Source organism: Fukomys damarensis, unplaced genomic scaffold, assembly GCF_012274545.1.
Source record: "Fukomys damarensis isolate Sample0158 unplaced genomic scaffold, DMR_v1.0_HiC HiC_scaffold_19, whole genome shotgun sequence".
In the NCBI taxonomy this organism is placed as follows: domain Eukaryota; kingdom Metazoa; phylum Chordata; class Mammalia; order Rodentia; family Bathyergidae; genus Fukomys; species Fukomys damarensis.
Genome location: NW_022900931.1, coordinates 26,062,492 through 26,076,249, shown reverse-complemented (window position 1 = coordinate 26,076,249; position 13,758 = coordinate 26,062,492). Strand labels below are relative to the sequence as shown.

At 58.0% G+C, this 13,758-nt stretch overlaps 2 protein-coding genes across 6 annotated transcripts; one reads left to right on the top strand and one right to left on the bottom strand.

Moving 5' to 3' along the window:
• Positions 1-1,369: 1,369 nt before the first annotated feature.
• On the top strand, positions 1,370-3,222 carry Gapdh (glyceraldehyde-3-phosphate dehydrogenase; the record flags this gene model as incomplete). The annotated part of the gene is made up of 7 exons (XM_010611632.3): positions 1,370-1,663; positions 1,744-1,850; positions 1,935-2,141; positions 2,215-2,448; positions 2,531-2,693; positions 2,773-2,870; positions 2,958-3,222. Coding segments are annotated over 7 exons (1,173 nt in total), but the record flags the coding sequence as incomplete, so codon positions are not given.
• A 307-nt stretch (positions 3,223-3,529) lies between these two features.
• Positions 3,530-13,678, bottom strand: Iffo1 (intermediate filament family orphan 1). Of its 5 annotated transcripts, none has more exons than XM_010611630.2 (11): positions 13,590-13,678; positions 10,703-10,806; positions 10,304-10,364; positions 10,114-10,209; positions 9,208-9,348; positions 9,012-9,020; positions 8,308-8,495; positions 8,119-8,239; positions 7,839-7,934; positions 4,649-4,779; positions 4,016-4,115 (listed from the first exon to the last, which is right to left on the bottom strand). In XM_010611630.2, exons 4-11 carry the CDS (start codon positions 10,168-10,170, stop codon positions 4,016-4,018), a joined length of 843 nt encoding a protein of 280 aa, XP_010609932.1. In that variant the 5' UTR covers positions 10,171-10,209; positions 10,304-10,364; positions 10,703-10,806; positions 13,590-13,678. The 5 variants fall into 5 exon arrangements, with proteins under 5 accessions (XP_019061187.1, XP_010609932.1, XP_010609931.1 ...); XM_010611629.3 differs by having other exon boundaries at positions 11,912-13,672; XM_019205642.2 differs by having other exon boundaries at positions 3,530-4,115; positions 10,703-13,672.
• Positions 13,679-13,758: the final 80 nt, after the last annotated feature.

Below are 13,758 nucleotides of genomic sequence, written 5' to 3'. Positions count from 1 at the left end.
GGGCGCGGACGGAGCTGGCCCGGATCAGTCTCCCGAGGCCCGGCCGGGCTTCTTTCTTCGCTTTCGCGCCCTGTGGGGTCACGTGCCGGAGCCCCTCCCCCACCCTGCCGCCGCGACGGGATGCGGGAAGAGCGCGGGTCTGCGCGCGGCACCCGGCTGCCATGTTGCAACGGGGAAGGAAATGAATGAAGCTCCGTTAGGAAACCTTCCTCCCCGCTGCTTATCCCTCCCCCTCGGCAAACCTGGCCCAGCCAGGCTTCAAGTTTCTGGCGTTCGGCGGAGCTGGGCTTAAAAACCCAGCTTCCGCCCGATGGCCCCCTAGTCGTAACGCTTCTTTAGATAATTCTGGATGAATCAAAGCCGGTTTGTGCAGGGGCTCGTTTCCGCCCACCCCGAGGTGTGGCTGTGGCTCCTTGCCGAGATGGGGGAGCTGACTCATGGTTAGAAAAGAAAATTCCACCGCAAGATGGCTCTGACGCCAGCAGCCCCTTTCCTTGCATTGGCGCATCGCTGACCCGACCCTAAAGGTCGGGCTGGAAAGGTTACTGTGAGGATTGAGTGTCAGTGAGCCCCGGGAATCCTGCCCTTCTCCCCATCCCATCTTCAGAAACTAGATCTCCCCACTCCACCCTAATTGGAGGTTAAATATAGCAGCCGACCTTTCCGTAGCGGGACCTGGGCTTCTGCTCTCCAGCACCCCCTGCTCCCCCACGCCCACGTGTTGCTGCCTGTCCTGATCTGGAGCCCCAAGGATGAGGGCCTTGGAAACCAGCTGGAGGGGAGGGGTGGGCTTATCCGTCCCGTTAGCCTGACCTTTACTCTTGCCCTTTGAGCTGTGAGTGTATAAGTCGTGTTGCCCAGAAGTGAGTTGGATGGAGCTGGGCCAGGAAGAGCAAGACTTCCCAGGCCAGGGAATGGGTAGTGGGGGTGACACGCCTTGCACCAAGCTTCGTCCCAGGCTCGGTGGCAGTGTTCCTACCTTTGCCCCTTCTGGAAATGGCTGCGGATGGGAAGTCTTGGAGTCTGGCCACCTCTTTGGCAAGAAAGGCTCCTTTTGTGACTGTAGTGTAAAGGCGGCCCACAAGGTGGGGTTGCTCAGGGAAGATATGATACATTCGACCCCATAGAATTTGGGAGAATTCAGAACAGTTGGCCCTTGTATCCAAGAGCTTTGATTTCAGCCAACTGGGTCCAAAATATTCAGAAGGAAAAAATTCTACAAAGTTCTTAAAAACTGCATCAAAGGCCAGGGATAAATTAGCTCAGTGGTGTTGCCTGCCTCACCAGTGCAAGGGCCCACATTTATCGAGTCCACATAAATGAAGCACTGCAAAGGCATCTCTTGGACATTAGGAACAACCTGGGATAATTTCATCCCTGCAGGAGGCTGTACTGTGTTAGACCTAAGTGTGGCATTTCACACACAGGATTTCAGCATCCTTTCTGTCCAGAACTTGGTACCCAGGGACAACTGTCTTGGAGGATTTCTCAGCTGAGGGCCTCACTGCAGATAGTGCAGCCCCAGGCTGCCCCTCACCCATTTTTGCCTCTTGTGTCTCTCAGATTTGGCCGCATTGGCCGCCTGGTCACTAGGGCTGCTTTCAACTGTAGCAAAGTGGACATCGTGGCTATCAATGACCCCTTCATTGATCTCAACTACATGGTGAGTGTAGGGGACCCTGCCCCTCCCCACAGGGAGCCTGGCACGTGGAGATGGTGTCTGATGCCCGCTGCCCGCCCCAGGTCTACATGTTCCAGTACGACTCCACCCACGGCAAGTTCAAGGGTACCGTCAAGGCTGAGAACGGGAAGCTGGTCATCAACGGCAAGGCCATCTCCATCTTCCAGGAGTGAGTGCAGTGGGGAGGTGTCCAGGCTGGGGTCCCCTTGGGGATGGGGTCCCTGTACGAGCTCCATCCTGTTTTCCTACACAGGCGAGATCCGGCCAACATCAAGTGGGGCGAAGCTGGCGCCGAGTATGTGGTGGAGTCCACTGGGGTGTTCACCACCATGGAGAAGGCCGGGGCTCACCTGAAGGGTGGAGCCAAAAGGGTCATCATCTCTGCTCCATCTGCTGATGCCCCCATGTTTGTGATGGGCGTGAACCATGAGAAGTACGATAACTCCCTCAAGATCGTCAGGTAAGTGCCCCGGAGGGCGGTGGGGACAGTGGTGACAGTGACTGCAGGGCTGCCCTGACTGTGCTCTTTTCAGCAATGCTTCCTGCACCACCAACTGCTTAGCGCCCCTGGCCAAGGTCATCCACGACAACTTCGGCATCGTGGAGGGGCTCATGACCACAGTCCACGCCATCACCGCCACCCAGAAGACTGTGGACGGCCCCTCTGGGAAGCTGTGGCGCGACGGCCGCGGGGCTGCCCAGAACATCATCCCCGCGTCCACTGGTGCCGCCAAGGCCGTGGGCAAGGTCATCCCGGAGCTGAATGGGTGAGGCCACTGCTCCGCTCTGGGGCCAGGGGTTGTGGGGAAGGCCTGGGGTGTGGTGTGGCTGACGCTCCTGTGCCTGCAGCAAGCTCACTGGCATGGCCTTCCGTGTGCCCACACCCAACGTGTCGGTGGTGGACCTGACCTGCCGCCTGGAGAAAGCGGCCAAATATGATGACATCAAGAAGGTGGTGAAGCAGGCATCCGAAGGCCCTCTGAAGGGCATCCTGGGCTACACCGAGGACCAGGTATCCCTTGGGCTGGTACTGTGTCCATGTACAGCCCAGAAGCGGCCTGCCTCCCCTCACTGAGACCTCCCTTCCCTAGGTTGTCTCCTGTGACTTCAACAGTGATACCCACTCTTCTACTTTTGATGCTGGGGCCGGCATCGCCCTCAACGACCACTTTGTCAAGCTCATTTCCTGGTATGTTCCTGGCTGGGCGGGGCCTGGCATGGTGGCAGGGGGTGGCTGGTGCAGAGTGGGCCTCTGACACCCCGCATCACTTCGCAGGTATGACAATGAGTTCGGCTACAGTAACAGGGTGGTGGACCTCATGGTCTACATGGCTTCCAAGGAGTGAGCGGCCCGACCACTGCCCCTGCCCCTGCCACAGGAGACCACGGAGGGACAGGCTCATTCCTTGCTGCGAAGACCCGGCCCCGCTCAGCCCCAACACTGAGTATCTCCCCTCACAGCTTCCATCCCAATCCCCAGGAGGAGGGGACAGGGAGCCCCGGCTTTTCACACCATCAATAAAGCCCACTGCACCCCCTGCTGTCTGTTGCTGCTGTGAGGGCCCAGGAGGGAGGCGGGCTGGGCTGTCCAAGCCTCCATCTAAAGGACATCAGTGTCCACTGCCTGTGCCTGTCCACAGATACTGTGGAAAGGAGGTATCTGAAGTCAGTTCACTGCTCCAGATCCCAGGGCTGGGAAAACTGCCAGGCAGTAACTGGGCTTGAAGCGCTGTGGGTGGGGCTCACCTGGCCCATGCTGAGGGACCAGTGTTTCTCAGGAAGTCAGGAGTTCACATTCTGATTGTGCCAAAAAGCACTTGAAACAGTGACACAAAAGTACGGGTATTTGCTACAGCAGTTCTATTAAAGACCACCCAAACCTGAGTCCCCACGCCTCACACAGGTGTTCCAAGCTGGTCCACACCCAGACATCACAGCTGTGGGTTCCAGCAAGAGACCTGGAACATCCAGTGCACAGGGTCACCTGTCTTCTGCTCCCAGGGAAGGTGGGGGGGGCAGCAAGGAGCCTCAGGCTGGTGGTATCATCCCAGTTCCTGGGCTACAGCGCCAGAACAAAACCAGAGAGCCATTTCTAGACCCAGATGGAGGGCAGGACCCGGGCACAGTCCTCAGGAGGGGGCTGGGGATGGCAAGGGCTGCTTTAAAGATGGGGAAGTAGAAGATACCCACAAGGGGCCCAGAAAGGGTGGGGTGAGCCTAGCTCCAGACACCTCACACTGGGAAGGGAGAAGCCTCAGGGCCAGGCCTGCCTCTGGTACAAGTGACTGTCAATGTCCACTCAGCCCCCAGCCTCGCAGGTGGCTGGGCTGGGCCCTATCTCATGGAGTTGTCAGGTGCCACATCTCGATCGCCGTCATCAGTCTCGCTTGGCGGCAGTTCGCTAGGCGGGACTGCAGTGAAAGCAGGAGACTTTCTAGGAAAAAAAGCAGAGTTGTCACCTTGGGACCAGTGGGTAACATGGCATGTGGAGGGTGTGGGAGGGAAGCTGGAGCCAAGGCCGTCTATACCAGGGGCTCCAAGGGGCTCAGAAGCTGGGTACACCCAGGCCAGTGTGAGACGCTGCGTGGCACGAGGGTCACACTGACTGCCCGGCTTCATCTCCCTGTTTTGCTTTTTTAAGATGGGTCTCAACTGCTTCCTGAGCTAGCCCTGAATTGCATTGCAGTGATCTTCCGGTCTCAACCACCTGAGAGGCTAGGACCATGGACACCAGTATGGTGAGCTGTTTATACTTTTTAGCATTCTTTCCGTGTACTCTGGTTGAGGTATAACCTACCCAGCACCAAAGGCACAAATCTCGGCTGACCATTCCTGGAGGAAAACCTGCCCCATATGACTCCCTCCAGCCAACCTGCTGCCCAGGACTGGTCTGAGCAGCAGGAGGGACCCATCTGTGTCTGGCCCCATCCCTCTGTCCCTGCCCGCTTGGCAGGGTCAGGGCCTCACCGGTCCCCCGACTGCGTGATGAGCCGGCGGCAGGTCTCCATCTGCACATCCAGGCCCCGCTTCATGCTGCACATTTCCATGTACTCGTGCAGGTGCCGGTTCATGTCGTTCTTGGCCGTGGCCAGCTCCAGCTGCAGTGGGGTGGGGAAGCCACCCGGTTAGCAGGCCTGGGCCTCTGCAACCCAGGGCCCAGACACTGAGCTGACAAGAAGACCAATGGCTAGGCCCAGACGGCCATGGTTGAAAGGTGACAAATTAAAGCCAGAAATCGTGGCTCACATCCGTAATCCCAGAAATCTGGGAGGCTGAGGCAGGAAGAGGATGTTAAGTTCAAGCCCAGCCACTTAGACCGTATCTCAAAATAATGAAAAAGGGGCTGAGGGTGTAACTCGGTGTAAAGGCTCTGGTTCAACCCCTAGTGCCACAAAAAAGCAATCAACCTAATCAGAAGCAGAAAGCACCCGAAAAGCTGAAACTGATCAATTCCTTCCCTTTCCTTCCCCCTTTCTTTTCCTTTCCTTTAGGCACTGAGGATGGAGCTGGGGCTCCATGCACGCTGGTCGGGGGTGCTCAGCCCTGCACACACTGCCGCCCCTAGCCCCTCTCCCCCAGCCCTGAGGAGGGAACAGGGATCAACAGGTGGGCAGACCAAGGAGCTGACACCTCCACCACGTGGGCAGTGCCTGAGATTAACCAGCTCCTCCTCAGCACACCCCTGCCAGGGAGCTGGTCTGAAACCCTCCAGGACCAGCTCCAAGGCCACAGCAGGAGGAAGTCGGCTGCTGGTGGAAAGGGCTCACTCAGCCAAGTGTGTGGTGCGCACCTGACAACCTGCCTGCTCTGGGGGCCGAGACAGGAGGAATGCAAACCTGAGCTCAGGTGAGACCCTGACTCAAAATAAAAAAGCTATTTACAAAATAGGAATTTAGGGCCCAGGATTTAGCTCAGTGGTTCCACCACCTGCCTCACAAGCACAAGGACCCGAATTCGATCCCCGGTACCAAAAAAAAAAAAAAAAAAAAAAAAACTTAAAAAGGGGCTAGGAATGTAGCTCAGCACTCTGAGTTCAATCCTCAGTACTGAAGGAAAAGAGGCTCATTCCCCTAGCATCTCCTTCATCTCCTCACTTCTTGCAGGAGAGTGAGGGGCTTGGAATCAGGGAGTCCGCCCCCCTGCTAGCCAAGCTCTGCAGCCAGAAGCCTATGAGGCAGAGGGGGAGGTGGGGCCAAAGTGAGAAAAGATCTGGGCCACAATCAATGCACTGCTTGTCTCTGTTTCAGGTACAAAGGTCAGGCCAGAGAGGACAGAAGCCAGAAAACCAAAGTGCCCAGGTTAATTCACATAGTTGCCTGACAGCAGAGGAAGGGAAGGGAGGTCGGAGGGAGCTGGGGTGGAAGCCACCCGGAAGTGATCAGAGTTGGCTGAGAGGCCGGGAGCCAGGAGGGAGAATGAGACTGTCATAGAGCAGACTGAGTGGCAGCGTAAGGGGGAGTTGGGGAGGACAGCTGAGGGGCAGGATGTGCTCTCCGTGCTGTTCTGGGGATGCTGCAACACCTGCTCAGATGGGCTGCCACCACCCCAGCTTCTCTTCGGGGACAGCACAGCAGAGGGGACTGTGGACCATCATGTGGGGGACAAAGAAGAAGGAAGCAAAGTGAAAACATTCTATCAAAATACAGAGAGAAATCAGGTGCGGTGGAGCATGGCTGTAATTCCACCTACAAGGGAGGCTGAGGCAGAAGGACCACAAATTCAAGTCCCACCTGGACCACTTAGTAAGGTCCTGTTTCCAAATAAAAAAGGACTGAAGGTTCATTGGTAGAACACCTGTGGGTTAGATCCCCAGTGCTATAAAAAATAAATACATGGAAGCCAGGCGTGATGGCACACACCTGTAATCCCAGCACTCAGGAGGCTGAGGCAGGATTGCTGTGAGTTTGAGACCAGCCTGGGCTACATAGTGAGTTCCAGGTCAATCTCAACTACACAGTGAGACCCTGTCTCAAAAAAATAAATACATACATACATACATACATACATACATGGCTGGTCTCTACCTACGTGTAAAGTCCTCCTAATTCACACCCTTATGGCAGGGTTGAGGTACAAGGACAACATAAGTCCAGGGACCTCCACACCTCAACATGGGCAGGGTGCGGAGGGACCTCAGCTTACCATCCACTACTGGGGTGCAGGGACCCTGAAGTCAGAGGTCATAGGCCCTCTCCCTAGGCCTGCCCCTCACCACATCCTACGGGTCAACAGGGCTCAGAAGAGCTTCAATAGGAAAGGGATGTTTCCTTCCAGCACAATTGCTTTCTCACCAGATCTCCACAGTGGGGGGGCAGAGGTTGGAGATGGAGTGTTGAGCTGCATCCCCAGGCCTTTCTGTTTCTGAGACAGGGTCTCAGTGAGTCACTAAGTTGCCCAGGCTGGGCTCCAACTTGTGATCCTCCTGCCTCAGCCTTCCACAGTGCAGAGATCATAGGCGTGTGCGCCACCACACGTGAGCCAGAGATGTGGCCCCAGATCACTTGGTCCCTGCCAAGCTTAAGGCAGTGTGGGGACCCAGAACCTTGAGTCCCCCAAGGAAAACATGGGCGTGGCTAAGAGGCAGGGAGGAAGGGGAGGACACAGTGAGGCAGGAGAACAGAGGACAGTGAGATCAGTTCCCGCCGTGGCCTTAGCTGGAGCAGAACACTGGCTGTGCTGCTGAAACTTAGCATGTGTTTGCCTGGGCCAAACGCCTAAACTCGGCTGTGCCAGAGGAGCAGGACCGTGTGATTCATGTTCAGCCTCCCTCTCTAGATGCAGCAGCGTGGACACGGCAGGGATCGGTGCCCGAGAGGCAAAAGTCTGCCCAGCCCCACAGCAGGGTCCCTATGAGGCCACCTCATGCAGGGCAGGACGCACAGTCCCACCCAGCCCTCAGGCCAGGCACCCAAGGGAGCGCCAAGGCAGGGAACAGAGAGATCCCTCCACATCTGGGTGCCAGTGCTGCTGGCATTGCACAGGTAACACTCCATTTAATCCTCTCAGCGCCCCGGGAGTGGGGGGACTGCTCAGCCTCGGAGAGAACAAGTGGTGGCAAGTGACAGAGCTGAGACTCAAAAGCACATCCCTCTGCCTCCAGAGCGTGGGTCTCCAGGACCCACAGGGAGGACCACAGTGGCGGCAGCACACACCTTACCTCTATCTGGTCTATGGTTTCCTGATACTCCTTCTCCCGGGTTTTGAACAGGGACTCGGTGTCTTTGATCACCTTCTCCAGGCTGTCTTCCTGCTGCTGGAGGAGAAGAGGGAGAGAGAGGTCAGGTTGGAAGAGGAGGCTGCAGAGGAACAGGAAAGGACAGAGGGAGGAGGGAGACACAGAAGGGAGCAGCAGAAGCCACATGGGGAGACAGAAGGGGACACAGAGGGGCGGGTGGCTGGGGAGGCAGAGCCCAGCCTGATACGGGAGGGGCCGTTACCTCTCCCTGGGCCTCTGCCGCTGCCATGGCGTAGCCTGAGAAATCCTCCCACAGCAGCAGGGTCTCCTCAGTCTCCTCCCAAGTCAGGCTGTCACAGTCATCCTCAAAATCATACTCCCTCCTAGAGACAGGGAACCCTGAGTCGGCAGCTGCGGGACCGGCGGGGGGGCGCGGGCCAGAGGGACTCACAGCTGGTTCAGCATGCGCTGCATCTCCTCGTTGATGCTCAGGGCCGCGCTCTCCTCCTCCTCCTCCTCCCCATCTGGCTGGCGGGGCCCAGGCCCGGAGCTCTCCGACACCGACACCGACACTGACACCGAGGTGTCCTCCTCTGCGGCGGCCTTGCGCTCCCGCTTCCGCCCCCCCATGGATGGGACCTTGATGGGAGACAAGTGCAGAGACTACAGAGAGGAGCCGGGCAGGGGAGAGGGCGCGGGAGGCCGCGGGCGGGCGGGGAGAGCGAAGCCAGCAGAGGGGAGGGACAGAAAAGACAGTCACGATGACGGACGGGCACAGCAGTCACCGGAGACAGGCGGACACACACGGACGGGGAGGGGCAGACTGGGGAGGAAGAGGAAGAGAGAAGAGAGCACTAAGGCACGGGAGGGCCCTCCTGACCACTAAGAGGCGCCTGACGCGAAAGAGGAACTGTTCTCTGAAAGAACTAAAGTCCCAGGCCGAGGCTGAGAGTGTGGTGTTTACAGGGGACAGCTTGAGTCGCACCCAGACCTCGACAGCCAAGGGGACAGAGGCGAGGAAGAAATGCAATGAGGGGAGACTGAAACGGGAGAAGAGCAAGAGCCACAGAAGGGGGCATCTGCCGAAGAGGGGCCAACAGGGCAGCTCAGAGCCTGGGACGGGACACCGATAAGCTTGCATGAGGTCAAACTAACCAGCTTCTTCTACAGAGAAAGCAAGAAAGATGAGAGGAAGAGGAGAGAAGCAGGCAGGAGAGAGAGGGGGAAGACGGCATTAGAGACGGCTTCCGGACTGCCCCCCACCGGTCTCTGCTCTCTGCCTCCGGAGAGCGGCCAGATGGAAGCCCCTCCGCTGCCCCAGCCCCACGGGTGAGGGCAACCAGGCACGCACCTGGAACATCTGGATAACGTCCTCGCAGTTGCGCTGCTGGGCCAGGTCACACAGCTTGGCAGTGATGTCAATGCGGCGGCAGATGTCCATGTCCACCTTCATGGCCTTCTCCTGGATCTTGGTGTCCAGCTCTGACAGGTTCTGCCCAAGGAGCAAGGGAAAGTGAGGAGAGGCCCAAGACCCCAGCCTCCTCCTCCTTCCCATCATGCCCACCACTTCCTCCATGCAGTCCCTAGCTCCCTTTCCCAAGTGTGCGTGGTGGCACAGGCCAGAAATCCAGCACGCAAGAGGCTGAGGCAAGAGGACTGCCCTAAGTTTGAGGCCAGCCTGGTACATAAGTGAGTTCAAGGCCAGCCTGAACATCATGGCAAGATCTTGTCTCAAAAAGCAAAAAAAAAAAAAGGGGGGGATTTCTTTTCCTGGGGACCCTCCCCAGCGTCCCGGCCAGAGGACAGCCAGAGGGTGTGGCTGAGCTGGGACAGACAGGGGCCCCCTAAACCAACAGTCCTGACTCTCCTGGAACTTCAGGCCACAGAGAAAGGAGACCCTGGGCACTGCAGAGTGGGGAAAGGACCAAAGTGACGCTGACAGCTCATTAGCAATAAGTGGCGCCCGTGTGCATTTCCACCCTCACAAAAACCCTGCGCAGCATCTGCCTTGACTTTCCCGAGTGATGCGCAGGTGAGACCACAGGGCCTTGCACCTGGCAGGAAGGAGCTGGCCCAGTACCACTGGCCACAAGGGAGCCCGGCAGCCACCAGGGACAAGGCTACGCCAGCCCTGCAACACGACACAACACAGGCTTTTGTTCCTTTCTGTCCAGAGCTGCAGGGTAGCATGGGAGAAACAACTAGACGGATGGCAAAGTGAGGGAGGGTGGACGGGGCGAGGTGGAGCTGGACTCACATTGCTCATGAGCCCCTTGAAGACCACCAGCTCGGCTTTCAGCTGCTCCACCTTCATGGCCAGCTCCTCTTGGCAGGCGTCGGCCTCTTGGGCTTCCTGCAGGCAGGAGGCGGCCCAGACATCAGGATATGGGGAGGGACAGAAAGGCAGCACCAAGGCAAGGGAGCAGGGGCAGTGGCGCCCTTCTTACCTCCTGGAGCTCGTTCACGCGCTCCTGCAGCTGGATCCGCACCGTGTACTCCTCCTCCCACCTGACAGCAGGAAGGAGGACATAGCCCAGTGACCCTCCTGCCCCGCTGCTCCCTGTCCCCACCTGTCTGACCCCAGACGGGGACGTGTGGCTGGCCAGTGGGTGGCCAGCTGCAGCTGTTGGAGGCTATGTGCCTCCTGGCAAGGACCAAGCTCCCAGCTGCCTTCCGGGAACCTCTGGGCCACACACCAGAGGCTATACTTAAGAGCAGCTGTGGCCACCCTGGCCTCTTCCGTGCCCATCCCTACTAGGCCCCAGCTCTGCCAGCTGTCTGCACAGCCACATCGCCCTCCTCCTGCCCACACCAGACCGCCAGGCCCACCCGGCCCAGTCTCCCACCTTCAGCGGCACAGATCCGGTCTCCCGCCTCCTGCCCGCACAGAACAGAGCTCGTCTAGCCCGCTGCCCTGCCTCCTGGGGTACATTTAACCCTGCAAAAGCATCTGCAGGACACAGGCTGGGTCACCAGGGCTGTTCAGGAGCCTGGGGGAAACGCTCAGTCCTACCCAGGGCCCTGGAAGTGAGCCTTGGAGTGGTGTCAGGGCCGGCTGTCCCCCAGCAGCACGAAGGCGATGGCCACCAGGAGCCAGGGATTACTCAGCACCCAGACCAGAAGGAGCATGGGGAGCACCTGGCTATTGCTATGGGATGAGAGCTAGGTAGGCAGCTCCCCAACCTTTCAGAAGCCAGAGACAGGGGACAGGAGACAGGAGACACTCCTGCACACCTTGGGGGCTGGGGCAGGTCAGGACCTACGGTGGGCTGGGCTCACCCTGCTCCCCACATTATGGAAAGGAAAGGAGGGGAACTGCACTGAGAGGGGGTGGGGGTAAGAGGAGCCTCCATGGGAGACAGCAGGTGAGGAAGCGGCACAGAGCAGCCAGGACACAGACATCCCAGGGAAGAGCCTCTGCAGCTGAGGCTGGGCCCTTTCTGCCCCTTCCTGCCACTGTTCTGCGCTCTCAGTTGCCAAGCCTCACAGCTCACAGCCGCACTGCAGAACTCCTAAGAATAGCTCCCGCCTCGCAGCAGGCCCCGCCTGCTCAGGCTGGTCCCTCAGCAGGTGGGGCCCTGCCTTCCTGCCAGCCCCAGGCACCCCTCTCCTTTTCCTCCAGCACGGGGTGAGCCTCAGTAGCATCAGCCCTCATCTCTTCTGGGCCTTTGCTTCTCCTGCTTCAACATGAAGGCTTGGGGCACAGTACCCTCCTGCGCCTGGGGCCCCTGTGTGCCTAATGGAAGCAAGCAAGACTGACAAGGGGCCAATGACCCAGCACAAAATGTATCCCAGGGCTCAGGAAGTATCGCTGACAGCAAACTACAGATTCGGTGGAAACCTAAGTAAGGAAGTTAAGCTAAAGACACAGTGAGCACACACAGCGCAAACAATTCGGAAAATGAATCTGCAGGAAGCTCACTAGGATTCGCTTTACTCTCCAGCCAGACTTTCACACCTGACTTCCACTCGGGGCTCATCTCTTGCATCAGGTATCCTTAACATAGGTAGAATTTGAGCAACGGCTGTAAACACTGGATTTACCAAACACCCACCTTTCAAATAAACTACTGTATATCCTCGAGGTGAAGAGAGAAAAATGTCACACAAAGCAGGGGACCTGAAAATAGAACCCAGAAGGCCTCAGCTCCTTCCCACTTTAGCATCAAGCTTTCCCCAGTACTTCCGGGCCAGCAACAAGAGGTGCAGTGTTGCTATAAAGAGCCCAGAAGGAGGGCAAGGGATCTGGGGTGGAAAAATGAGCGCAGCCCATGTCATGCACCCTCCGGCTCCAGCCCAGGGCCCTCTGCACAGACAGCAGGGCGCTGCAGAGTGATGAGCTAATCAGTCCCCAAGGAGGAGTCTGCAGCCCCGGACAGCTGGACCAAGGACAAACACTCACTTAAAAAAATAAAAGGAAGCAGCTGTTTTGTGGCCATGGATATATTCCAGAACCGCCTGCGTTCCACTGACTGCAAACTCCTGCAGAAGCAGGCAGGCTGGCCCCGGGCAGCACCTGCATGATGGCTTCAGGACAAGTGAAAACCCCAAGGACAACTGACATGGTTCCTCCCTCAGGAAGCCAGCAGGAGGACAGGCCTCCACCTCAGGAGGCTGGCTGCTCTGTGCTCTGGGAACTCAGCAATTACAGATGCTTCAAGGTCGCCCCTGGACCCAGCAGCAGCTTCTCAGAACACAGTCTTTGTCCACTGCTAAACCGGATGCCAATCCCTGCTGCTGTGAGCTGCAAAGGTAGATCCAGGGTGCCTGCCAGGGGTGACAGCACCAAGATGAGCCCCTTCACTCAGGCCCCCTACCCACTGTCATCTCTTGCCCTCCACAGTGGCCCTGATCAGCCTGCAGACCGCTGGCTCTGCTGAACTCCTGTGTACTGGCCTGGCTACCAAGCACCTAGGGACCCCGCCTGGTAAACAGCTGGTACTCTGGTGCCACATCTCTTCCTCTCACCCCTTAGTGCAGGGTTCTTCTCAGCGTGTCATCCTCTGAGCGCACAGGGCCTGCCCTGAGCTGTCCCCCAGTCACCTGGTGTGTCCATGCTCCTAACTTTTGCCTCCTCAGGCCCTCTATGGTGGCTGTGCTCCGTTTTGCTGGCCAGAGTCTCCTGCTAGCCCTAGAACAGCCCCTTCCCTTTGCCCCAGTGAATTCCCTTCACTGTCTTTTCTCCTTTTTGTCACTCACTCCAATGTCTCGAGGTCCCAGAACCTTTCACAGGGAGCAAGAGCACATACGGGGCTTTTCTGAGCAAGGCCTGGGGAAAGCCTGGGTAGGGACAGGACTACCCAACACTACTTCCAGTTTGATTTCGCTTAGTTTTCCAAAATATAGCTATAGCCTTTGCCTCCTACTTTAGATCGTTGTATAGAGCTTATATCCTAAAATCGCCCCAAGAACTGAGACTGGTAGGGCAATCAATACCCCAGGTGCACGTCCCTTTCACTACACACATACACACACACACACACACACACACACACACACACGTTAACACAGCAGTCGCCTGAAAAAACTGAATTCCCCAGTGTACTGCTCCTAGGAGCCCGACTTCTGCATTCTCCCGCGGACCCTGCGCTCCCGCGTCCAGTCCCTGACAGTTCCCTCGTCACACCGCGGGGACGTTACTCATGTTCTGTCCACCCTGACCTAGGCCGCACCCCTCCAGCCCGCTGTGTGTGGCGAGTTGCTACGCCCCGGCCTCCACTCCCCGGGCCCTACCTCCGCTTGTACTCGTCCCGCTCCCGCTTTACTTTGGCCAGCACGTTGTAGAGCGCGCGGATCTCGGGGGTGATGGTGTCGATCTGGACGCCCACCCCGTCAGGGTGCACCCACGACAGGCCGGGCCCCTGCACCAGCGTGGGCTCCAGTCCTGGCCCGAGCCGGCGAG

Bases quoted from the DNA above. Each gene is read 5' to 3' on its own strand.
- Iffo1 (XM_010611630.2), bottom strand. From the start codon at position 10,170: ATGAAGGTGGAGCAGCTGAAAGCCGAGCTGGTGGTCTTCAAGGGGCTC. The intron at 7,935-8,118 runs GTAACGGCCCCT...CTTCTCCTCCAG, and splicing joins CGGCAGAGGCCCAGGGAGAG to CAGCAGGAAGACAGCCTGGA. The intron at 4,116-4,648 runs GTGAGGCCCTGA...TTTTTTTCCTAG, and splicing joins ATCACGCAGTCGGGGGACCG to AAAGTCTCCTGCTTTCACTG.